The sequence below is a fragment of the Poromitra crassiceps genome (assembly GCF_964638095.1).
Source record: "Poromitra crassiceps genome assembly, chromosome: 1".
Classification (NCBI taxonomy): domain Eukaryota; kingdom Metazoa; phylum Chordata; class Actinopteri; order Beryciformes; family Melamphaidae; genus Poromitra; species Poromitra crassiceps.
In genome coordinates, this window is record NC_139623.1 from 30524167 (window position 1) to 30551915 (window position 27749).

Below are 27749 nucleotides of genomic sequence, written 5' to 3' on the forward strand. Positions count from 1 at the left end.
TTACTTCCGAACAGTAAGCTCTGTTCCACACTTGTATGTCTGCAGCATATGAAGATGTGTGGGCAGATAGTGCTCCTTTCCTTTGGGCTGTTTTGTCGTCTTACACTCTTCGGATCTTGCATGGCTTTCCAGCTTCCTGATGAAGGAGGATGAGAAACGAACCCAGTCCGGCAGCAGTATCGTGAGAACCATGTTCTGTCAGGTGACGAGAGAGAGGGAGACATTAAACTTTCATCAACTTTTTTCAACTGTGGTTGGTGGACATGACCTCTGTTATACAGTGGAAAGACTCAGGTTCCTGAGGACCAACTCACTTAAGATATTTCTAACTATTATATATAAATTACTGATGATGAAGAAGCATCACTGCTGGCATCTTACAGTCAGCAGCTTATCATGTGAACATTTCTGAAGCCAGTCTGATGCAGGGATTGAACCAACAACCTTCTGCACCACATCCATATGTTTATCTGGATAAGCTACAGCCCACTTCCTCTGACGTAGAGCTGGGCAATACTATGGACGAGAAATCATATCTCGGTATTTTTAGACTGAATGGTGATGATACACGATATATATATCTGTATTTTCTGAAAGTGGGCTAAATGTTCAGTTGTAAGTCAAAGCCACATGTGAGATGTAGGGCTGGGCGATATGGACAAAATCAAATATCACGATATCTTTGATCAAATACCTCGATAACTTATCGATATTGCGACAATATTGTAGGGATGACTATTGGTGCTTTCACAAAATATTTACACAATGAGATTTTTGATTAATAATCATCAGTAATGTGGATATAATGACTAAGTGGGTAAAGGCAAAAAATAGAACAGACTGGTAAGTTCAGAAAATGATATAACTTTACTGTAATGCAGTCTTTAAAACCAGGAAAAGACAACACTTATGGCATATCACCATATCCAATATCTAAGACCATATCTTGTCTCATATCACTGTATCCAACATCTAAGACAGATCTTGTCCCAACCGCCATCAGCCTCACCAACAAGGCCCGGAAACCCCTTTTCCACCAAGGACCTCACCAACAACCCCCCACACACACACACACACACACACACACACACACACACACACACACACACACACACACACACACACACACACACACACACACACACACACACACACACACACACACACACACACACACACACACACACACAAACTCACTACCTCCTCCTAAACTCAGCTGAACCCCCCCCATAAAACTGTAACTCATATCTAATTTAATGCCTGTTTAACTGGGACTGTAAATTCATGTAAATTCCCTGCCTATTTAACGTCTATTTAACTCAGTCTGTAAATCTCATGTAAATTCAACGTAAATTCATATTTATTATCCACAGAACACTTCACCACTTATGTACATATTGTATATATTTACCCGATTTGATTGCATTTGCAACTTTATGATTGTCCTTAGTTATCTTCCTACTTATCTCTGTATATTGATGTGACCGCTACGCTGCATACAGACACTAAGACAAATTCCTTGTATGTAACTTGCATACTGTGGCAATAAAAGTGATTCTGATTCTGATTCTGATATCACCATACTGATATAGAGAAAATTTAAGTTACATTGGCTTTATTTCATAATCAATAAACTATAAAGCTTATAACAGCACTCCAGACTCCAACTCTGCTTCTCTGCCCCCTGTTCCCAGATTTACTTCCTTCTCTCCCCTTTCTCCCGGCGAGGTGCTTAAAGGAGAACTTACCTCCAAAACACTTTTTTTCAGCTTTTAACCAATATATATGACTTTGGGGGTGATGTGTGAAGAATTCTGGTCAGAATTTCCACATTTGACACCAAACTGTTGCCATTTTACCATTTGTATCATTTTTCAGCAGCATATCCCTCTAAGGGTCCATCACTGCTTTTTTTTTTTCTCTCAAATGAATGGGATATTAGGAACACACTGACGTCACAGTGTTCCCAAAGACTATGGGATTTCAAGATAATTACTCCCCTACCCCCCCTGTACCCTTTCGGCTCCTCAGAACTCCAAGCCTATTCTTATTGAAGTTTGCTCTTAAAATACTGAACCAAACGTCGTCAAAGTTGGCACATGTCTTAATTATAGTTAGTTTCCCGCTGAATGTGTCACTACTTTATTAATATCTTACCTGGATAAGCTCGAATGATGATGTATATATTATCAGTCGGAGTTGGAAGCAGCTGTCTCCAGCCAGGCAGGCGGGAGAGAGTCGTACTGTAAACCTCATGCACTAGCTCCAAGCTCCACGGGCGCGCGCAGCAGAGCAGAGCTCTCTGTGCTCTGAGAGCAGAGAGAGCAGTCTAATATTTCCGCAAACAAATATGGTCGCAGTTTAGCGCACATGTAAAATATAACGCTATACTACGACGTGACAACGTGACAAAGCTTCTCTAAACACATCGGCTACTATAATAACGTCACTGTGTACAAGCCACGCCAACTTTTTAGGAAATGTCAGCAGAGTAGAGCGACTGGGGACTGGGGACTGGGGGGGGGGGGGTTGACTCGCTGTGTGCGAGCACGAGCTGCTGTGTGCTCAGGCAGCGGGGACGCGCGGGCAGTGAGAGGCGGGGGCTTTGAAGAGGAGAAGAGCTCTGCGCTGCCTCTCCTGCGCCCTGAGAGGAAAAATGCTGCTGTCATGCTGTAACTTTCAACAAGAATCACGAAAAGCCCCAAAACGCAAATTAAAAACGGATTTCATTGCGCGGTTTATCTCTAGTTAGACGAGGGAATTACGTGGAGAAATCTCGCATTGTGTTACCCCAGAGCGAGAGGTTTGTCCTATTGTGGGTGTGCTGCTGTTAACGAGCCCATGTCACTTTGCTCTCGTAACGTAGTTTGAGTAGTTTCCATAGAGATACATGCAGAAAAATAATTAAATTTCTAGTTCGCCACTGAATTACCAAATTGATATAACTTTCAACCATTTTGAGCAAAGCTCTTTCCAAACAGGCCACCAGCGTTGGCTAGTTGTTGATATTTATAAAGATATGGCCCCTCTCAAATAAATTATTTTTGAGGCAGTAGGCAAACTGTAATGGCGTCGATTTCCGAAAAAGAATCTTGACTTGAACAAGCCAAAGAGTCTAGTATAGACAAGAGCATATGTAATTTCTTGGTTTTTTCCATAGGTATTTTCAAATCACTGTTCTAATACATATCTAGGGGGTAAGTCCTCCTTTAAACACATCAGCTCTAACCGAGCCACCTGCTGTCCCCTCGATCCTATCCCTTCCTCTCTCCTCCAAACCATCTCTCCTGACCTATCTCCCTTCCTCACTACCCTCATCAACTCCTCTCTGTCCTCTGGTCTTGTTCCGGTTACTCTAAAGCAGTGGTGCCCAATTTGGGGCCCGCGGTCCAAGTTTGGCCCGCGCTCTTTTTTTTTTGGCCCGCCACGGATTTGGGGGTAAAAAAAAAAAAAAAAAAAAAAAAAAATTCTTTTGCAGGCCAGGCCACCGGACAGTTGCCCGACGTGCCCGATTATGCAGTCCGCGCCTGAATGGAGATGTCGGGACTCTTACGATTAATGTTAATTTTGTGCAGCTGGTATTCTCTCTCCCCGACTCTATCACACGGGTGTGAGGCATTGCTATCTGAGGATTGATTGCCCCTGATTGGTTGACTGAATCACCTGGTTGGGGGGTGAGCTCTGATATTTGATCCCTCCCCAGTCACTGGCTTTACACCAGCTCAGCAAGATGGACAGATCATCATCACGGCAGTGGCACACTGACAAAAGAAAGTTTAGGACGGAGTGGCAAGACAAGTATTTTTTCCCCCGAAGTAAATTCAACAGCGGTTTGTCTCATTTGCAGACAGAGAGTGGCTGTTTTGAAAGAGTACAATATACGTCGCCAACGTCCGATCAACTTTCTCTCTATCTATCCCAAAACGACCTCATTGACCCTCTGCAGTCCGGTTTCAAGGCTCCTCACTCTACTGAGACAGCTCTCCTTGCAGTCACCCTTCACACTGCTAAGGCCTCATCCCTCTCTTCTGTCCTTGTCCTCCTTGACCTGTAATAATAATAATAATAATAATAATAATTCATTTTATTTGTAATGCACTCTTCATTCAGAGAGAATCTCAGAGTGCTACAGAGTTAAAAACAATAGTTAAAAACATCACAAGCAAATAATACAATTGACAATAGTTAAAAGCTAATGCGAGAAGGCCTTCCTAAATAAAAAGGTTTTTAGGCCCGTCCTGAAAGAGTCCAGGGTCTGTGCTGCCCTGAGGTGTTCAGGAAGGCTGTTCCACAGGCGTGGTGCGGTCGCACAGAAGGCACGGTCACCCATGGTGCGGAGCTTGGTTTTGGGGACTCGGAGAAGCAGACTGCTTGCAGACCTGAGGGTGCGGGTGGAGGTTTGTGGAGAGATGAGTTCTTGTAGGTGGGGGGGGGCATGTCCGTTTATGCATTTGTGAGTGAGTGTGAGGATTTTGTAGTCGACCCTGAAGGAGACGGGGAGCCAGTGCAATGCGAACAGAGTAGGAGTGATGTGTTCGTACTTCCGTACTCTCAGCAGGATCCTGGCGGCCCTGTTCTGGATGTACTGCAGTTTCTGGATGGTTTTGGCAGGGATTCCGGTGAACAGCGAATTGCAGTAGTCTAGCCTGGAGGAGATAAAGGCATAGTCCGCTGCTTTTGACACAGTCAACCACCAAATCCTTCTCTCCATTCTATCTGACCTTGGCATCTCAGGATCTGCACACTCCTGGTTTGCTTCCTATCTCTCTAACTGTTCATACCGGGTCTTATGGAGAGAATCTCTATCCAGATCCTGCCCTCTTACCACCGGTGTCCCCCAGGGCTCTGTCCTGGGCCCCTTGCTTTTCATTCTCTATATCAGATCTCTCGGTCATGTCATCTCATGGCTTTTCCTATCACTGCTACGCCGATGACACTCAGCTTTACCTTTCATTCCCCCCCCTCAGACACCCAAATCGAGGCACGCATCTCTGCACGCATCTCTGCAGAACCTCGGGGTGATCATTGACAACCAGCTGTCTTGCTCGGCCTACATTGCTGCGACAGCTCGCTCCTGTAGGTTCTCCTTGTACAACATCCGCAAGATCCGCCCGTTTCTCACCAGGGAAGCGACACAACTCCTGGTCCAGTCACATCATCTCCCGCCTGGACTACTGCAACGTGCTTCTGGCCGGCCTTCCTGCCGCTGACATCCGACCGCTTCAGCTCATCCAGAAGGCTACAACCCGTCTGGTATTCAACCAACCCAAATTCTCTCATGTCACTCCTCTCTTCCGGGACCTTCACTGGCTTCCCATCTCGGCACGCATTAAATTCAAGACACTGGTTCTGGCCTACAGGGTAGTACACCAGACAGCCCCTCTGTACCTTCAATCTATGGTCAGGTTCCAAACCTCTCACCGCTCCCTCCGCTCCTCCACCAGTGCGGGACGCCTCGCCCCTCCTCCACTATGGGGGCTCAAAAGTTGCTCATCCCGTTCGCGACTCTTCTCGTCCCTGGCACCTCAATGGTGGAACGAGTTCCCACCTTCAGTCAGGACGGCCGAATCACTGCCGATCTTTTGGAAAAGACTAAAGACACACCTTTTCAGGCTCCATCTGGGCCCTTCTTAAACTAACATATTTCTCTCTCTCTCTCTCTATTAAAAAAACAACTACTAACTAAACTTTACCACTATTCCTTCAGAAGTTGTAGCTATCATAGACTGTGTTGCATAGTTGATTTCTCTATTCCTGACAAAAATGTGTTATTGTAAGTCGCTTTGGATAAAAGTGTCTGCCAAATGACGTAATGTACTGTAATGTAATGTAATAAAGCAGATACACAGGCTGTGAATCTTCACAGGACTCACAATTCGATTTGATTACAATTCATCTGATTTGATTTGATTTGATTTGTTTGAATTCCACAATGCATCACAATGCATCTCGATACAGCTCAAAGTATTGCAGCTCCAAGTATCACATGCTCAATTTTCTATATTTCAATCATGAGAGACCAGAGGGTAGAATTAACAAGCAAGCTTTATTCAAGAATGGCATGGCGATAAGATCTATGGCATGAAACGGCATGGCAACTAATTCTATGGCATGGCAGCATGTCAACTAGTTCTTTGGCGTAATGACTCCGTGGTAAGATGCCTCTCTTCTTGAGGTGAGAGAGGAGGGCATCTGCTCGGACTAGGATATAGAATCCCCCCCGTAGGGGATTCTTCAGGAGTCAAGACATTGGTGGTGGACTGGGGAGGTGGGTGGGGCGAAACACAGCTTCAGAGGATGGGATGCGATCAGCTCAGGTACAGCGACCATGGAGGAGAAGGATCAGGGAAAGAGGACGATGACACGCTGAGCATGGCCTCTCCCTCTTCATCCACCTCAACCGTGAAGAGCACTCGACATGATTGCTATCTGATCACTGCCGAAGCTACATCAACGCAGCAGGCCCGGTTTGTCGGGCCTCTGCCGGTAAGTGATCTGTCCTTACCTGTCAACCATCCAGCATTAGCACTGGGCTGCTAACGCCGAACGCTAACCACCTCTCCCATCCACAAGAAAGGCTCCTGTACTGGCCACTGCTGTCTCTATTCTCCCCACAGAATCCAATAATTCACCATCGGATTTCGACCTGAATCACTTACCGGCGCCATATCAACGCAGCAGGCCCGGTCACTCGGGTACCTGATCCCTGTCTGACATCCAACCAACATTAGCACTGTGCTGCTAACGACAAATACTATCTGATCCTCTCTGCTATCAAGATCCCCGTACTGGTCACCCTTCTCTATTTTCTATCCACAGAATCGACAAAATAATAATAATAATAATAATAGATGGGACTTATATAGCGCTTTTCCATGGCTCAAAGACGCTTTACAATAGGCTACACAAAAACTAAACACTGGGGGGGCGGGGGTAGCCTGGGTAAACCCATCCCCCACGTGACCTGCTCTCAGACCTGTCTCAGAGCAGGTCACGTGGGGGCTGGGTTTACCTAGGCTAGGGCGGGGGGTGACGTTAGTAAACATATAACGACAAAGATTACACTAAACACTGAGTACTATGTGGGGGGGGGGGGCGATAGTGGTGAGACAAGACAGTAGACAGAGACAGCACACAAGCAAGGATGGGGGGAGGGAGCAGAGGGACTAAGGGAAGGCGGTGGAAAAGAGATGGATTTTGAGGCGGGAGTGGAAGACTGTGAGGGACTCTGAGGTTCTGATTTCTTGGGGAAGGGCGTTCCAGAGTCTGGGAGCTGCCCGAGAGAAAGCTCTGTCCCCAAAGCTGCGGAGTTTGGACTTGGGGGTGGAAAGGAGGTCGGCTGAGGAGGATCTGAGGGACCGGGAGGGTTGGTAGGGGGAGAGGAGGTCTGTGAGGTAAGGGGGGGCCAGTTGATGAAGGGCTTTGTAGGTGATGACCAGGATTTTGTAGTTGATGCGGTAGGGGATGGGAAGCCAGTGGAGTTCTTTGAGGACAGGGGTGATGTGGTGCCAGGATTTGGTGTGGGTGAGGAGTCGAGCTGCTGCATTCTGAACCAGTTGGAGTCTGTTGATGAGGGTGGAGTTGATGCCGTGAAGGAGTGAGTTGCAGTAGTCCAGGCGGGAGGAGATGAAGGCGTGAATGAGAGTTTCAGCAGTGGAGTGTGAGAGGGAGGGGCGAATTTTGGCAATATTACGGAGGTGGTAGAAGGAGGATTTGACGATTTGACGGATGTGGGGTTCAAGGGAAAGGGTGGGGTCGATGATGACGCCGAGATTGCGTGCCTGGGAGGAGGGGGAAACAGTGGTGTTATCGATGGTGAGGGTGGGGTTGTTGGTTTTGGAGAGAGTGGACTTGGAGCCGATGAGGAGAAGTTCTGTTTTATCACTGTTGAGTTGTAGAAAGTTTTCTTGCATCCAGGATTTGATAGCAGACAGGCAGGAGTTGATGTGGGAGAGGGGTGGGTTGTGGGGGGAGGTGGTGCTGAGGTAGATCTGGGTGTCGTCGGCATAACAGTGAAAGTCCAGGTTGAAGTGACGGAGGATCTGACCGAGGGGGAGGATGTAAGTGATGAACAGAAATGGACCGAGTACAGAACCTTGGGGGACACCATGTGAGACTATAGAGGGAGCAGAGGAGTGGTTGTGTAGGGAAATGAATTGAGAACGGTTGGAGAGGTAGGAGTGAATCCACCTGAGTGCAGTACCTTCGATACCGAGATCTTCCAATCTGGAGAGCAGGATGTTATGGTTCACGGTATCGAAGGCTGCACTCAGGTCGAGGAGGATGAGGATGTTGAGGGATCCGGAGTCGGCAGAGGTGAGGAGGTCGTTGAAGACTTTGATAAGTGCTGTTTCAGTGCTGTGGAGGGGGCAGAAACCAGATTGGAGGGGTTTGAATAAATCATTGGAGTGCAGGTGGTGTTGAAGTTGGGTGGCTACTATGCGTTCCAGGGTTTTTGAGAGGAAGGGGAGGTTGGAGATAGGCCGGTAGTGATTGAGGCAGGATGGGTCAAGACCGGGTTTCTTCAGGATGGGAGTGACAGCGGCAGTTTTGAAAGCAGAGGGGACAGTGCCATGGGAGAGTGAGGAGTTGAAGAGGTTTGTGAGGTAGGGGCAGATGACAGGAAGACATGATTTAAGAAGGGGGGTGGGGAGGGGGTCGAGGGAGCAGGTTGTGGGTTTGGATGAGCTGATGAGTTTGGAGACGGTGGAGGCAGTGACAGGGGTGAACCGGGAAAGGTGCTGGGTGAGGTTGAAGTTGTCCAGTAAGGTGGTGAATTCAGAGGTAAACTTGGAGGTCGGTGAGTCGATGTGAATGTTGAAGTCGCCAAGGAGCAGTAGACGGGAGGAGAGGGATGAGGCAATTGTGAGAAGTTCAGACAGATCAGATAAAAAGGATGGGTTTGGTTTGGGGGGCCGGTAGATGAGAATAACAGTCAGTGAGAAGCAGGTTTTGAAGGCAAGTGATTCAAATGAGGAGACAGTGGGGAGGATGAGTTCTGAAGTCCAAAAGTTCTGGTTGAATATCACTGCAAGGCCAACTCCACGGCGGGAGGGGCGGGGTTTAGAAATGTAATTAAAGCCAGGGGGGGATGATTGGTTGAGGGAGAAGAAGTCATCAGGTTGTTGCCAGGTTTCAGTGAGGAGGAGAAAATCAAGTGAGTTGTCCAGTACCAGTTCATGCAGTAGGGGGGCTTTATTGTTGAGTGATCGGGTGTTGAGGAGGGCAAAAGTGGTTGGATGGGAGGGTGGAGTAATGGGGGCAAACAGGAGAGGTCGGAGGTTGTTGAGGTTGACAGTGCGGGATGTTACAGTGGAGGGGGGACGGTGGGAGCTAATTGTATGGATGTAGGAGACCGGATGGATGTTGGGGATAGTGGAGGAATGAGAATGGGGGGGGGTGTCTGGGGCTGCGGTGGAGATAGCGGCGGCGGCGGAGGATGCCAGCAGAGCGAGTGGGGATGAGTGCATCATGGTGTAACCTGTAGTTATTATTAAGAAGCAGGAGTTCATGGGAAGAGTAATGGATATGAGGGGGGAAGCAGGGCTGAGGGAAAAACAGGTAGGGAGTAGCATGGAGTAAAACAGGGGGTAGGGTGAGTAGGAGCATGAGAAAGTTGAATGCGGGACCCATAATGGCAGCAGAGGGGTGGGAAAGTGGGGTGAAAGTAACGTTAGCACGGGCAAGCGTTACGTTGCTACTCACGGTACAGATGAGTTTGTGGTGAATGAGGCCAGGGAGAGTGGTGTCCGGAGGGTCCAGTGAGTGAGGTAAGGATAATGATAGTCCGAAAGAGCGGAGGGAAAGAGTCGGGGTGAGAAATACGAGCGGAGAAATTAGGGACAGAGCCGAGGGCAGCTCACCAGACGTTAGCTAGCCGGCTAGCCAGGTGGAGCTAACAGCCGGTTAGCAGAGGAGCGTAGGCATCACGTACATCCATAACTTCATGTTATTTTTTGAACGCCCCTCCTTTTTCTGCCCAGACGGTCTCCACCCAAACGCATTAGGCTCGTCAATGCTAGCAGGCAACCTCCATCGTGCTTCTACTGTCCAAGCCTCCATGTCCACGCTGCCCTGTCCCTGGCTGACGGACCTCCACCCCCGCCCACCTGGCACTTCCGGTCAACTTCCTCTCTACTCTCCTGTCCTCCCTCACCACTGCATTGGCTCCCCCTGGTGGCCAAATGGTCTCATTACGCCTCCTTCTCCCTCTCTCCCTCTCATCACTGCTACCTCTGTTCATTTCACTGACCCTATACATCACTTAAACCCCCCGATTAATTCCACCACCTGCACTCCCACCATGGTTAGCTCCATGAACTTAGCACTTTCAATTCCAATTTTATCCTGTCCGCGCCGCCCCGCCTTTTCCCATCTCCGTGCCAATAATTTTCCTTTCAACAAGGGTATAAATAAAAACCTCCACATTCTTATTAAATCGACCCCCACACCCCCACAGCCCTGTAATGTTTTTAATTTCGCAGGAGGGCTCTGGAACTGCCAATCAGCCATTAACAAAACTGAATCTATCTCAGCACACGCACTTTCCCAATCCCTTCACTTTCACTCACTGAAACATGGATTATACCTGGCAACACCGTCACCCCCGCAGCTCTCTCCTCCGCCTTTTCTTTCTCCCACACCCCCCGAGCCATAGGACGCGGAGGGGGGACGGGACTCCTCATCTGCTCAGACTGGACCTACACAGCTACACCTCCCCCTCAGTTTTCCATTTCCACCTTCGAATTTCACGCAGTCACCGTTTCCTTACCTGTCAAACTCTTCATCATCACCATCTACCGCCCCCCCGGACCCCTTGGACTATTTTTCGACGAACTTGACCCCCTCCTCTCCTTCTTCCCGGAAAACAATACACCACTCATTCTCATGGGCGACTTCAACTTTCAGGCATCCACTCTTCACTCCCCATACTTCCTTACCTTCTTTTCCTCCTTTGACCTCGCCCTTTCAGCCTCCCCCCCCCACTCACAAAGCTGGAAACCTACTTGACCTCATCTTCACCCGCTCCTGCTGCACCACTAACCTCACTGTCACCCCTCTCCCTATATCTGACCATTATTTCATCTCCTTCTCCCTTCCGATCTCCAGCCCCCCCACCCTGCCATCCCCCACCCACTCTATCACCACCCGTCGCAACCTCCGATCCCTTTCTCCGACGACCCTTTCCTCTGCTGCCCTCTCCCTCCTCCCCTCAGCCCAGCAATTTTCTCTTCTTTCAACCGACATAGCCTCCACTTTGCTCCTATCCTCTCCACTGCCCTCGACTCCCTCTGCCCACTCATCACCAAACCCGCCCGATCCTCACCCCCCGCCCCCTGGCTAACTGAACCTCTCCGAATTCACTGCACTAAACTCCGAGCAGCTGAACGAACCTGGCTCAAATCTCACAACCCCATCGACCTCACAGCCTACCACCTCATCCTCTCCAATTTCACTGCTGCAGTCTCTCAAGCTAAAACCTCCTTCTTCACCTCACTAATCCAGTCTTCTGCCTCCAACCCTAGCAAACTGTTCTCCATTTTCTCTTCCCTCCTCGAACCCCCCTCCTCCCTCCTCCATCCTCCCTCTCTGCCGACGACTTTTCAAACTTCTTCACCAAAAAGATCCAAGACATCAGTTCATCCTTCCCGCCCCCAGTCTTTGCTATCATCAATCCAATCTCTCCACCCCCTATTTCCTGTCTTCCTTCTCTCCCCTCTCCTCCGAAGAAGTTCTGAAACTCATATCATCAAACCGTGCCACCTCCTCCCCTCTTGACCCCATCCCTTCCTCCCTGCTTCAATCCATCTCCCCCGACATCTCCCCCTTTCTCACTTCCCTTATTAATTCCTCTCTATCCTCTGGTGTCTTTCCGACTGCACTTAAGACTGCACGGGTGAAACCCCTACTGAAAAAACCATCCCTCAACCCCACTGTCATTCAAAACTACCATCCCGTCTCTCTCTTGTCATTCATTTCCAAAACACTCGAACGTGCAGTATCCGATCAACTTTCCATTCATCTCTCCCATAACAACCTATGCGACCCTCTCCAATCTGCCTTCAAACCCGCCCACTCCACTGAAACTGCTCTCCTCTCTGTCACTCAGGCTCTTCATTACGCCAAAGCTGCCTCCCTCTCCTCAGTTCTCATTCTTCTCGACTTATCTGCTGCATTCGACACCGTCAATCACCAAATTCTCCTCGCTACTCTCTCCGACCTGGGTATCACTGGCTCTGCACTCTCTTGGTTCTCTTCCTATCTCTCCCACCGCTCCTATCAGGTCTCCTGGAGAGGATCCCTTTCGACCCCCTGCACTCTTTCCACGGGTTCTGTCCTTGGTCCTTTTCTCTTCCTTCTCTACATGACTTCACTCCGCCACGTCATCACATCCCATGGTTTTTCATATCACTCATATGCCGATGACACCCAGCTGTTCCTTTCCTTCCCCCCCCTGACACTCAAGTTGAATCACGGATCTCGGCTTGCCTCACAGACATTGGCACTTGGATGTCCAACCACCACCTCAAACTCAACTTAGCAAAAACCGAGCTTCTCCTTTTCCCTGCCAAAGACTGTCCTGTAACTGACCTCTCCATCTCCCTCAACAACACTACTGTCCTTCCCTCACAAACAGCCAGAAACCTTGGAGTCACTCTTGACAATCAACTGTCCTTCACTACCCACATCGCAGCAATAGCCCGGTCCTGCAGATTCACCCTTTTCAACATTCGCAAAATCCGCCCGTTCCTTTCCAGACAAGCAGCTCAACTTCTCACCCAGTCACTCATCCTGTCGCGTCTGGACTACTGCAATGTTCTACTGGCCGGTCTCCCTGTTTCTGACATTCAACCACTCCAACTTATTCAAAATGCTGTAGCCCGCCGTGTTTTCAACCTACTAAAATTCTCCCACATCACCCCCCTCTTTCATGAACTTCACTGTCTTCCCATCATTGTAAGGATCAAATTCAAGACACTTGTTCTGGCCTACTCAGCAGTTCACCTCACAGCCCCCCCCATACCTACAACCCATGGTCAGTTTCCAGATCCCTCACCGCGCACTCCGACCCTCCACTAGCTCAGGACGCCTTGCCCCCTCCCCCCTACGTGGTTTTAACAGCTCCCGATCACAACTTTTTCCCCATCTTGCACCAAAATGGTGGAATGAGCTCCCCTCTTCAATAAGAACGGCCGAATCACTACCCATTTTCAAAAAACTGTTAAAAACCCATCTTTTCAGACTACATGTTGCCCCCCTGTAAACCCTCTCTAGCTCCTATGCACTCTCATCCTCATGCATTTTTATTTCTTCTCTCTTCTATCTTACTATCCTCCAATTCTTCTTATCCGCACCTCTATTGTCTGTAAATATGTTTTAATTTAAATGGCTGTTTATATATTTGTTCGCTTAAAACTTTTATTTATTTTTCTTATTGCTGTACTGTGTTATAACCTGGTTGTATGTCGCTTTGGATAAAGGCGTCTGCTAAATATCAATAAAGTAAAGTAAAAGTAAAGTAAAAGGAGCTCAATAGCCTAAATGTGTGTGATTTGGTTAAATAAATAGTTCAGAGATACGACAGTAGTTTGACAGTTTTCCCCACTTTTCCAGAGTCAGAAACGAATGAGTGCCTTCAGACAGACCTTTTTCATGCATTTGATAAGTAGTATGTCAAACAGCAATATATCAGGCTATCTTGGCAGACTCAAGGAACCGAATGTTAATGTTAGGTGTGACAAATGAAACAGAAATATTCAAATAATATTCCTAGCATACCTCAGTTTTTAAGTAAAATTTGCTTGTCATGATTTAGACAGCAGGAATGTGTCACGATATTAAAATATCTTCATATCATCATGCGCTTCCACTGAAAGACGAGAAGCGATAATATTGAATTATTGCCCAGCCCTAGGTTTAGGTAAGTAAAACAACGGGTAGGTTTAGGCAACAAAAGTAACTTGGTTGGGGTTATAGAGTTATGGGTTTGGGTCTGGGATTTGAACCAGGTCTCGAATGGGTCCGCCACTCCCATACCTTCTCCCTAGTGCGACTTTCACCTATACTTAAACCTCAGACTGTTAATACCTTAAAATACCACTGTGGGTCATCACGAGCGGACCTCCAGACGGTCCAACAGTCCTTCTATAGCATACCTTTTGCGTCGACAATACGCCAAGGGGGTGTGACAAATCGGCGTATTTTGACGCCCTGGAGCAAGACCGGGTTGGGTTGAGAATAAGCTAGATGTTTATTATGTAACTAAATGGTTTTAAAATCCAACTGTTAACATGTACCTATTCTGATGTAGTCTCGGCTCCCAGACATTCTGATGCCATGATAAAACACTCACTTTTATAAATTGACTTTTTCTAAATTCTGAATTTTATTATTTAGAAAAACGAATAGTCAGATAGTCACAATTAGACAATAGTCTACACGCTTTTCCTTTTTCCATACTTTTCCAGATCTGGAAAATACTAAACTCAAATTCCATATTTTCTGATAGGAACCCTGCACCCTCCTGCCAGTTGAAACACAGGTCAACTTTGTCACCCATGCCAATGGAGGTTGCCAGCACAACTCCATAGCAGCCTTATCCAAAACAACTGAAGTCAGTGGAGACCAGTTAGACGAGTCAGAGTTCCAAAAATACCTACAGTATATTTACACGATAATTTAGTGCAAATCTTACAGTTGATTGATTTGCAACAGATGTTGTAGTTCTTTCTATTCACAGTTGATTGATTTGCAACAGATAATGTTGTAGTTCTTTCTATTCAGTGTGATTGTTCAGCTGTTTGATTTGCAACATATAATGTTGTAGTTATTTCTATTCAGTGTAATTGATTTGCAACAGATAATGTTGTAGTTCTTTCTATTCACAGTTGATTGATTTGCAACAGATAATGATGTTGTAGTTCTTTCTATTCAGTGTGATTGTTCAGCTGTTTGATTTGCAACATATAATGTTGTAGTTATTTCTATTCACAGTGTGATTGATTTGCAACAGATAATGTTGTAGTTCTTTCTATTCACAGTTGATTGATTTGCAAGAGATAATGTAGTTATTTCTATTCACAGTGTGATTGATTTGCAACAGATAATGTTGTAGTTCTTTCTATTCACATTGTAGCGGCGGACTTTTTGGGTTCTTACTTACTTTGTTAATTTGCCACGTCTTTTCACTCAGCGTGGTCAGCAGAAGGGGCTTTGACTCGTCTTCAACTGTAGGTTGACTGTTAGCTCACCCAAGGGCTACTTACTGACTCAGACCAGGCCCCAGCAACGGTTGACGATGTTTATTTGTTCTTTTCGTTACAGGAATCAGACCAGGACAGGCAAATTCCTGTAACTGTAGACTTATATTTACAATTAGTTTCCAATTAGTTAACTCCAATAGTTAGCTTCCTTCGTTGAAGTACGGTGAAACACGATTGAAGTACGTGGCTTCTTAGCTAACTCCAATAGCTAGCTTTGTAAAGCTTCCTTCAGTTGAAACGGTCAACAGATAATGTTGTAGTTCTTTCTATTCACAGTGTGATTGATTTGCAACAGATAATGTTGTAGTTCTTTCTATTCACAGTGTGATTGATTTGCAACAGATAATGTTGTAGTTCTTTCTATTCACAGTGTGATTGATTTGCAACAGATAATGTTGTAGTTCTTTCTATTCACAGTGTGATTGATTTGCAACAGATAATGTTGTAGTTCTTTCTATTCACAGTGTGATTGTTCAGCTGTTTTTGTTTTGGAACTCTAAAGGTCCTAATTGGCTTTAGTTGTTTTGGAGAAGGCTGCTACGAAGTTGTGCTGGCAACCTCCCTGTGTGTTATATGGACAAACTTCACCTGTGTTTCATTTGCATGAGGGTGAGTAGATGATGACAGAATTTCCTTTTTTTGGGAACTGTTCATGTCATCACATTAGACAGTTTGTACAGTAAGTCGGTAACAGTTTGCCATCCCTCTGACCTGAAGCGCGTGAGAGAGGCAGCCACTGGTGTAGCTGGAGTGGCCCACGGTGTTCAGGGCCTCCCGGGCAAAGTCTGGAGCTGTCTTCATGAAGCAGTTGGGAGGAACGTTGTGTGTCATGTTCGTGGAGACGAAGAAGGGGGACACACACTGCAGAAACATGGAAAATGTGGTATAAATATCAGACAATCATTTCCACTGCTGCTCTTGATGTCACAATGTCTATGACATCATGTGTCTGCCTGTCTGTCTGTGATTTTGGTCACATTTCTGGTACCACATTGTGAGATTTGTGATGATTTTGGTCAGTAATAATATCACTGATGATGTCACAATGTCTATGACATCATCAGTGATGTCACTCGAGCACTCGATGTCATCAGTGATGGTCACTCGAGCAATTGTGATGTCACTGATGATGTCACAAGTCTACAGTATGTCACATGTCTATGACATCATCAGTGAAGGTTGCCATGATCAAATGTAAATCTACAAATAAACTGGAAGTGAAGTCTATGTGCAGACTCTACTTTTCTCTCACTACTGATCACTCACTGACGTCATCAGTGATGCGAAGTTGAGCCATTCTGCACTGAGTGATGTCACTTCGGCACTCCATGATGTGATCAGTGATGGTCACTCGAGCAATTGTGATGTCATCAGTGAGTGATGTCATCAGTGATGCGGAGTTGTGCAATTGTGCACTGTGCATGCCAATAGAGCAGGCGAGGCCACGCAGCAGCTGAGCTGCAGGGAAGGCCGCGCAGCAGATGAGCTGCGTATGCGAACCCACGCAGCGGATGAGCTGCAGGGCAAGCCTAGGAATCTTGCGCGCGCAGCACTATACCTGTAGCGACTGGTCTGTTGTGTGTATGCTGTGGCAATCTTTTACACTTAGAGATGAGTCATCACTGATGTCATCACTGATGATGACAAAGTCACTTGTGTGAGAGAGAAGCCTTTAGTGAGCCACCCCGAATTCTCTCACTCTCTTCTTTCTTAGAACTTTATATTTCATACTCTGCATTAAACAAAATCATTCTAACTGAACCAAAATAGTTATCGTTATCATTTTGGACATTTTTGTATAGTTTAGTATTTTCTTTTCTTTGAACAATTTAAATATTTTAGTTAGTCTTCTATAGTTATCATTATAGTATTCATTCTAGATGCAGGGCATTTTTACAGTCATCACAGTTTGCAGCATACATTACCTGGACAGTAATGCCCCTTGACTTGTACTCAGCATGCAGACATTGAGAGAGATATGTGATAAAAATCTGAAATAAACGATGAAAGGAAATGTGATAAACAGGCAAGTACATGCAAGTACTTCCGGGCGTGTTTGAACGCCTGTGTAAACAAGGCAGGGTTTGAATGAGCCAGTACCTTTGTGGCCGAATAAAGAGACAATAAAGGCTGCGGTCGGGTTCCCGCCTCTGAGGATATATTTATGATCAGTCCTGTCCCTCTAGGAACAAGAAGGGGGAGAGAGAAATTATCAGCAGTGCACCCACACAGTCGTCTCACATCATCTGTCTCAAATTGACAGTTTAACATCTTGATGTCTGTTCAGTAGCCTACCTTTCCACCATGCCTGGGAGAACCAGTCTGGTCATCTGGGTAATGATACCATCATCATCATTTTCATACAACAGTAATCATGAACAAAAGCAGTATTGTGTGCGAATGTATTACATACTTATATAGAAACAATATTTATATACAGTCAAACAAGCAATCACAGAGACCTTACCTGCGTGACAGAGAGAATGTTGCAATTGATGATATGATTGATTTTCTAGAGACAGAACACAAGGGAGAATGTGAGTATGTGAGTGGAAAAATCAACATACATGTGCAAGCTGGAAAGGCAAATGACTTCGCTGATTGAATCAACCCATTTGTCCCATCAGGTAGTTCAGGGTAGTACAGGGTTCCAATTAAATACAAGAAAAGATACCCGACTAGATACAAAAAACATTTTATCCCCCTTATCAGTAAATCTCCTAAACTCAGGTTATAAGCAGTGTTGAATGCACTTGAATGAATTGAACTGTAATGTATGTTTGTTTGCACATGTTTTTCTTTTCTGTTATTGCACTGATTGCATTATGTCCCACAGACACATTTCCTCCAGGGAGAAATAAAGTCATCTTGAATCTTGTAACAATCCAATACATTCACAAGCAAACCCTATTTAAAATGCAATACATGTAGACAGCCGGTGAAAGTGCACTGAATCCTACCTGTTCACAATTTGGTATTTCCAGGAAATATGCAAAATTGTCAGAATAGGCCATTCCTACGTTGTTAACTGTGTGGGTGACAAAAAGACAAATACGAAGCTGTGTTAATAGGCATGTTTCAGTCAGTCAGACAGATTTTAATTGACAAATATAATAATTTGCCCTTACCCCCCCATATTTCACATAATGCTTCATTCTTTTTTATTATCATTATCGGGGGGCTGAACCCCTATTGTATTTGCTATGTTTGTATCTTCTTCTTTTTCTTCGTCTTCTTTTCCTTCCGTAAAACCGTGTATATCTCAGAAACCCTAATGTCCACACTAACCAAATTTTGCACCTAGGCTAGAAAACTCACCCACTCAGAAACAAAAAATTAGACCAATCTACCAAAGTTTGGCGATATTACCAACACCTCAGCTCATTTCCTGTTTTTTAACCATCCATACCACTGGGCCAATCCCTGAAATGTGGCGCAATGACAGATATGACAGATATTCAAGCCCCTTCCGGGGCAATATGCTCAAATCCCTTTTGTTTTTAGGCATTCACAGGCCATTTTAGGGCCAAGTGGTTACCTGGAGGTCAGCAGTTGATACCAATCTACCAAAGTCCGGCAATACAACCAACACCTGTTTTTCTAACCATCCATACCACTGGGCCAATCCCTGAAATTTGGCCCAATGACAGATATGACAGATATTCAAGCCCCTTCGGGAGAAATAGGCTTGAACCCCTGGTAATGCCGCTTGCGGCTATTTTATTCTTCTTCTTTTCCTTCCATAAAACTGTGTATATCTCAGAAACCCTAAGGTCCACACTAACCACATTTTGCACCTAGGCTAGAAAACTACTCAGAAACAAAAATTACCCCAATCTACCAAAGTTTGGCAATATTACGAACACCTCATTTCCTGTTTTTTAACCTTCCATACCACTTGGCCAATCCCTGAAATTTGGCCCAATGACACATATGACAGATATTCAAGCCCCTTCGGGGGCAATAGGCTTGATTGACATCATCATACCACTGGGCCAATCCCTGAAATTTGGCCCAATGACACATATGACAGATATTCAAGCCCCTTCGGGGGCAATAGGCTTGATTGACATCAACATACCACTGGGCCAATCCCTGAAAATTGGCCCAATGACAGATATGACAGATATTCAAGCCCCCTTGGGGGCAATAGGCTTGAACCCCTGGTATTGCCGCTTGCGGCTATATTTATTATTATTATTTCTCTTCCACCACAACGCAAATTCCCCTGAGTTGTTAAATCGCAGAGATCTGAAATCTAGCCCAAGGCTACATATTAATAAGTATAGTCACCTGTAGGTCAGCAGTGTAGTCAACTATAGGTCAGCAGTTGGCCTGGGCAAATTCATCTCTATTGTGACATTGCCACATCATCAATGACATCACTCGACCAATTGTGGTTTTTAGTTACACTCGAGCAATTGTGACATCACTGATGATGTCATAGACATTGTGATATCATTGTGATGTCATCAGTGAGTTATGTCATCATAATGCAAAGTTGAGTAACTGTGTGTGTGTGTGTGTGTGTGTGTGTGTGTGTGTGTGTGTGTGTGTGTGTGTGTGTGTGTGTGTGTGTGTGTGATGAGGCCAAATTAACCAGCACCAATCAGTTCTCTGTATTGCAAATATGATTCTAGATAGTGGTGATACAACAACTGTAGCCTTAGAATTCGACTACTCATTTGTTTCACCCAATCATACCGGTAGGAATCACACAAGGACCCCGTATTTTCACTGCGGGCTCCATTCGCAAAGGCCGTACTTTTTCCATACATGTAGCAATCACAATAGAACAGTAGCTACTTACCTTAGACACAAGGTTATTGTCCGGCGAACCCGGGCTATTCATGTTTTAAATATTGTGTAGTTTCCAATTCCGAGCCGTCTTTGTCATGCATGTATTTTCTGTACTTCCGGATGTGTAATTACGGGTTTCCACCCGTAGCCACAGAGATGGAATGGTTTCCCCGCTGGGAAGCGGAAGAACAACAACGGTGACTAAATGCTTTTACACAAGATGGATTATCCCAGGTCAACTACTGACCTCCAGGTGCATACGAGCAAAGTCACGCATAGAAGCGGCTGCACCGCTTAAAAGTATCAAAATGAAAAAGATATTTCTAGGGCATCTGGTGACCATACTGTATCTGTCATTGGGCCACATTTCAGGTCTCTGCAATGTACCAACTCACAGGAATTTGCGTTGTGGCAGAAAAACCGGGAAGGGATGGTGATGGTGATGATGTCACAATGCCCTAAAATGGTCTGCGAAGGACTAAAAATTAAGATATTGCTGTTATAGCACCAAAATTTGGTAGATTGGTGTAATTTCTTTTGTTTCTGAGCATGTGCAAAGTTTGGCTGCTGTGGGCCTTATGGTTTCTGACCTGCATAATGTTTTACGGAAGAAGAAGAGCAATTGCATTTGGTCTTATCTTAAGTATGTCAAACAGCAATATCAGGCTATCTTGGCTCAATTGTTGAGTGTCTATGAACAAATAACAATCATAATCCCATAGGCATCCAGGAATTGAACGAGGGGGGACAGACCAAGTCTCAAGCTTTAAAAATCCCTGTCTTAGGCTATTGTATTGGGAAAGTAGAGAGGAAAAACGTTAATTTTTGTTCTTTTTGAAGCCTAAAGGACTGGACTCCAGTTAGTGCAACTGTTTGGAAGAAAAACTCTGGCACATGAGCTTGGAAAACTGCTGGTGAGCTGTATGAAGGGAAACATCTCATCTGTTTTTGTACTGGCTTGATTGTGAGAGCAGATAATGGCCGAGCCTTGCGGAACCGGAAATGGCGCCATTATCTGCGGACACTTTTTATTATACATTTTTGATATAAAAAAGCACGGACACAAAGGTAACCGGAGTCCAGGGAACAAGGCCGAGGAACAAGGCAGCACAAAGGGAGAATAGCTAGCTAGCCTTAATAAGTGTCCTGGTTTCCACAGCATGGGTTTCACCATTGTCAGTGCCAGGAACAACATGCCCTGCAATCCAGTTGGAAGGGTTTTGTCTTCAGCAGGTTAGGGCAGTGGTTCTCAACGTGGGGGTCCACGGACCACCAGGAGTCTTCCACGGGATCCACAGCAAACTGATCAATTGTTAAACTTCACTGGTTATCATATTTCATTGATAACTAGTTAACACAGAAAATATAGACTGTTATCGCTCTACCTCGGGTTCTAAACCTTTTTGGCTTTGATGTCACAAAACTCTAGTGACCCCAGACATTCAAAACATACTTTTCTTTTTTCCCTTTTTGCTGAAATCAATTTTGTTAATATTGCAAGTGAACTATTGTGGATGACAGCTGGAGGCATGAATAGCCAGGACGAGTCACAGCTTAGTGCACAATGTGAGGAGTTTATTCTCCAGGATACTGTATGTAGGATATGTATAGGTGAGCTTGTATTTACAGGGCTGCAAATTAACGCTGAACAAACAATGACTCAAATTAAACAATCAATAATAAAAAAGTACATATGAATAATAAATACATTTTATTTGTAATGTACTTTTCATTTGCAGCTAATCTCAAAGTACTACAGAGCAGACGGGGGAGCAGAGAAAAACAACATTAAAAGTCACATAGGATGGCCACGATAAGAGCCATATCTTGTCACAACAGCTTTGATGGTGTCACAATTCTATTTCATTTCATACACAGTCCTCCACTATGGCGGATCCACACCTCTTTTCACTACTTAGATCTATGTCTTATATCACTAATGACATCACAATGGGTGCGTTTCAAACTGTAGTTAGATGTCACGACTGATGTCACAATCTATATGACCTCATATAAATTGCAGAATTGTGTCATCATCAGTGATGTCACTCTGGACCAACCTTGGTGACCAAATTGGTGAATCCATTGATGAATCCATCAATGAGCGAGTGATGCCTCGCACAAGATGGATTCACCCAGGTCAACTGCTGCCTACAGGTGACTACATGGGGCGTTCAACGTTTTGATGCACTGTGGGCTCAATTTTTGCCCAATCGAAAATCTGTTTGATACTTTTGTGTAGGACAGTCTAGCGATGCAGATGCTGAAGTTTGGTGTCATTTGATGAAAAAATGTGGGAGGAGTAGGGTTTAATTAGTTTTACAGTTTTTGCAGTTTTGCGGTCTTTAGACTTCATAATTGGCCATAGGTTGCATTGTACAAAGGTTTCTCCTCATTTGGGCCCACATTTCGGTGAAAGTTGCAAAGCCGTAGCACGTATGCCTGATTTTTTATGAATTTTCAAAGTTTGAAACTTTAGACGGTCGCTGTAGTGCCACCGTTAGGACTATTGGCCCCAAATTTGCTTCAAAGATGTTTGGCAAGGGGATTGGACCTTTGTGCAAAGTTTGGTTAGTTTTCATGCATGGGAAGTGGAAGAATACAGGCATTCGCTGGCCCGGCCACTAATAATTTAATAATAGCCTACGGACATTTCGAGGAAGACATGCAATCAGTCTGATTGTCTGATTGAACCAGACAATCTTATCACAAAGAAGGCTCGCTCTGATTACCACGACTTGTTTTCATTTATTGAATGGAGACCAGAGGTAAGTTGATTGAGTTCAAACTGCTGATGTGATGATCCAAAAATCCCCCAAAGTTTATCCATGCATGCAAGTCACAAGTCGCCAAAACAGGATCTGAATGAAGATGTTTTTAAACAATAAAAATGCTTGTTCTTCAGGCCATTACGCACAGCGCAGCTGACTACCAGCTGGTTTATCCAAAAATGTGCACTGTATCCTGCAGGCGGATGAGGTCGGATCACGTTCTCACCACAAACGAACCGCACCAGAATTCGTTTAAAGCGGACCGAGACCACCCTTTCTTGGCGATCTCGATCCGCTTGTTTTGTCCCACATCCGAGTGCGATTGCTGTGTTCACACTCCCCCAAACGAACCGCACCAAGGGGGAAAACGCTCTCTGTTTCGGAACAACTGCTCCAAACGAGATAGGTGTGAATACACCCTTAATTGCCCTAATTACCTAGGGCAATTAGGTGGTATTTGTGATGTCATCAGTCACTCGAGCAATTGTGATGCCATCAGTGATGTCATAAATCCTTCCTGGCTCACCCTATATAAGTGGAAGCAGTGTGTGTTTTTACACGCAAGCATCCAGTCCCATAAAACACCACCAGCAAGCATCCAGTCTGCAATGGGTCGTGCCCGGCCCATTGCTGCGCAGCAGCTATAATTATTCTTCTTCTTCTCCCAGGAAATTAGACTTCCCATGCATGAAAATAAATCAAACTTTGCACAAAGGTCCAGTCCCATGCCAAACTAAGTTGACGTGAATTTGGTGCCAATAGTCCTGATGGTGGCACTACAGCGACCGTCTAAAGTTTCAAACTTTGAAAATGCATAACAAATCTGGCATACGTGCTATGGCTTTGCAACTTTCACCGAATTGTGGGCCAAAATGAGGCGAAACTTTTGTACACTGCAACCTATGAGCCAATTATGAAGTCTAAAGACCGCAAAACTGCAAAAACTGTCAAACTAATTAAACCCTACTCCTCCCACATTTTTTCTTCAAACGAGACCAAACTTCAGCATCTGCATCGTTAGACTGTCCTACACAAAAGTAGGAGTTGAGTCTTGACTTGGACTCTAACTCAAAGACTTGAGACTTGACTTGGACTTGCAAAAAATGACGTGAGCATCTGTCAGGGCCCGGCCACGACCCATTGCTGCGCAGCAGCTATAATTAGTGGCCGGGCCAGCGAAGCGGCCAGGCCACTTCTTGTATTTGCCATTATTATTATTTTTTTTTTTTTTCTTCCTCCCGGGAAGTTCGACTTCCCATGGATGAAAACTAACCAAACTTTGCACAAAGGTCCAGTCCCATGCCAAACGTCTTTGACACAAATTTGGGGCCAATAGTCCTAACGGTGGCACGACAGCGACCGTCTAAAGTTTAAAACTTAAAAAATTCATAAAAAATGGCATACGTGCTACGGCTTTGCAACTTTCACCGAAATGTGCGCCTAAATGAGGGGAAACTTTTGTACAATGCAACCTATGGCCAATTATGAAGTTTAAAGACCGCAAAACTGCAAAAACTGCAAAAAAGAATTAAACCCTACTCCTCCCACATTTTTTCTTCAAACGACACCAAACTTCAGTATCTGCATCGTTAGACTGTTCTACACAAAAGTATCAAACCAGATTTTCGATCGGTCAAAAATTGAGTCCACAGTGCATCAAAACGTTGAATTCTGGCCCCGTGTATAGCTTAATTACCTTAATTACCTTTGGCAATTAGGTTGTATTTGTGATGTCATCAGTCAGTCAAGCAATTGTGATGCCATCACTAATGTCACTCGAGCAATTGTGATGTCATAATATTTTTTTTCCCCATTGACTTGCATTATTGGGGTCATTTTGCCTTTGTTAGGCAGATAGGAAAGGTGGGTGGAGAGACAGGGGATGACATGCGGCAAAGGACCACAGGTCGCATTCGAACCCCGGTCGACCATGCTAAGTACTAGGCTTTGTGATACACGCTCTACCAGCCACCAGGACACCCCCATAATGCATCATTCTGACTAACTTTGCTTCTGCCCTGTGATTGATTATCCTGTTATATACGTACCTAGGATTCCAATTTCCAGGCCCCGCAGTCCATCAGCTATAGCAGGGTAGATACTGTGGCCGTCTATGAAGTCTGTCTGGATGGTGCGAGCTTTCCGTCCATACCGAGCCTCTGAACGAGACAAAACATGCTGTCAGTTGTCTGTTCTAGAGTTGCACAAGACAAATGTGCTTGATGAAACAAGAATAGCATGCCGCAACTGTTTTCATTTTACTCACCAATCTCCTTGGCAACTGTTCGGAGTTTATCATTGGATCTGCTTATCAAAACAACATCCATGCCTCTTCTGGCCAGCTGCAACGGGCCACATAGAGGGACAGATTTTGGTCACTGCAAGAATAACTAGCTGCATGGTTTCAATATAAATGTGCATGAATGAATGAATGAATGAATGAATGAATGAATTTATTTTCATGTCTAGTCATTTGCATGGCCCATCCCCATGACACACCATTATTATTATTATTATTATTATTATTATTATTATTATTATTATTATTGTTATTATTATTATTGGTTCAAGCCCCGAAACGGAGGAACCCCTATTGTTTTTGCTCTGGTTCATACCCCCCCCCCCCCCCCCTTCTGCTGCGATGTAAATTCCTGTGAGTTGTTACATCGCAGAGACCTGACATTTGGCCCAATGACAGATATTGGTTGTTACTAGATTCTCCAGAAAAAAAGTAGAAAAAATCCACCCACGGCGGGTAACCTACTACAGCGATATTTTGTTTTTAGGCCTTCGCAGGCTATTTTAGGGCATCAGGCTTGAACCCCTGGTATTGCTGCTTGTTATTTTTGTTATTTTGCATGCTTTTAGCGGGGGGTTCCTATCTGGAGAAAACCCCAGGGGAGCACGGGGAGAACATGCTAACTCTGCACAGAAAGGCCCTTTTGATGAGCTAGCCCACCTGGGCAGTAGGCACTGAGAACATGGCTGTGACTTTGGGCACTTTTCAACAAGTCTCAAACAAACATGCACATTTAGGAGGAGAGTCGAGACAGACTTTAAAATATACTCTCTTTTTTTACCAATGGGTTCCCAGATTGGGAGGAGAGTAATTCAATTTGTAATTTTAGAAAGAAATGACCGCCTCACCTCGTTGGCATAAGCTTTACCAATACCAGATGTGGCACCTGTGACAACTAAACAAAGGAGAGAGATATTACAGGATAACTTAGCATTACTGAAGTTACTGGTATTTTCATTTAATTTCAGTTGTTATTGTATCTAGTCATCAACTAAAAGATGCCTAATGTGAGTCAGTCTCGTCTCTAGGCAAACTGAGTCTGGGTTTTCTCAACTTTACACATTGATGCTGGAACTTGAGACACAAATTTGACCAAAAGCTGCCCAAAACCCTTAAACCAGTTCTGCAAAAACAGAAGCACATGGCGTGCTTCTCACGCACATTATTCTAAATCTTACTACACCCAAAACACTACACCCAGAGCAATATAGTAAGAGAGACGCCATGGCGTCAGCGGAGGTCCAAAATGCATGAATCATTAGCCAATGACCAGCCAGGAAGGAGGGTCGCCCGGGGTACCACACCTGCACTTACAGGGTAAGTACCGGGTACAAGATGTGAATTTACCCTGTACAGGGTACCAAATAGTACAGGGTACCACACCTGTACTTACAGGGTACGTAAGGGGTAAAATATGTGAATTTACCCTGTAAGTACAGGGTACCACACCTGTACTTACAGGGTAAGTACCGGGTACAAGATGTGAATTTACCCTGAAAGTACAGGGTACCAAATAGTACAGGGTACCACACCTATACTTACAGGGTAAGTAAGGGGTAAAATATGTGAATTAACCCTGTACATACAGGCTACCAAATCTGTACTTACAGGCCTATAAGTACAGATTTGGTACCCTGTACTTACAGGGGAAGTACGGCCCGAGGTACCACACCTGTACTTACAGGGTAAGTACGGGGTACAAGATGTGAATTTACCCTGTAAGTACAGGGTACCAAATAGTACAGGGTACCACGCCTGTACTTACAGGGTAAGTACCGGATACAAGATATGAATTTACCCTGTAAGTACAGGGTACCAAATAGTACAGGGTACCACACCTGTACTTAAAGGGTAAGTAAGGGGTAAAATATGTGAATTTACCCTGTAAGTACAGGGTATCACACCTGTACTTACAGGGTAAGTACCGGGTACAAGATGTGAATTTACCCTGTAAGTACAGGGTATCAAATAGTACAGGGTACCACACCTATACTTACAGGGTAAGGGGTAAAATATGTGAATTTACCCTGTACGTACAGGGTACCAAATCTGTACTTACAGGCCTATAAGTACAGATTTGGTACCCTGTACTTACAGGGTAAGTACGGCCCGAGGTACCACACCTGTACTTACAGGGTAAGTACGGGGTACAAGATGTGAATTTACCCTGTAAGTACAGGGTACCAAATCTGTACTTGCAGATCTTGTTACACTGTACTTACAGGGTAATTTGTGAGCTGTATTCTAAAGCATTAGAATGCAAGCATATTATCAAACAGACTTCACAGAGAGCTTTTTGGACTCTATTGTTCACTAAATTGCAGTAATTTCCCTTATTCAAGCCCCAGATCTTCATCATTAATATGGATAAACTGCAAGCCACTCATTCTGCTTTTCAACCTTCCACAGTTCAGTCATTTAGAGCTCCTATATCTGCATTTATTATGCTATTTTCTACAATTAACATCCAAGTACAAAACATTTAAAAACAGACATTTGTCCTAAATAAAACATGCTTTTCTAATAGGGAAAATGAACGTTTTATTACTTTACCTGCCCATTGCCCATATGTCTTTAAATCCACTTGCCAAACCTCTGACAGCACAAACACTCTGA

The 27749-nt window shown here is 44.9% G+C and overlaps 1 protein-coding gene across 1 annotated transcript; it reads right to left on the minus strand.

The window, feature by feature from the left end:
• Nucleotides 1-27749, minus strand: hsd20b2 (hydroxysteroid (20-beta) dehydrogenase 2; the record flags this gene model as incomplete). The annotated part of the gene is made up of 11 exons (XM_083640466.1): nucleotides 27687-27749; nucleotides 25982-26028; nucleotides 25101-25176; nucleotides 24883-24993; nucleotides 18224-18291; nucleotides 17731-17775; nucleotides 17559-17593; nucleotides 17364-17445; nucleotides 17189-17254; nucleotides 15975-16124; nucleotides 1-195 (listed from the first exon to the last, which is right to left on the minus strand). The coding sequence occupies exons 3-11, from the start codon at nucleotides 25159-25161 to the stop codon at nucleotides 1-3; spliced, it is 813 nt and encodes a 270-aa protein (XP_083496592.1). The 5' UTR covers nucleotides 25162-25176; nucleotides 25982-26028; nucleotides 27687-27749.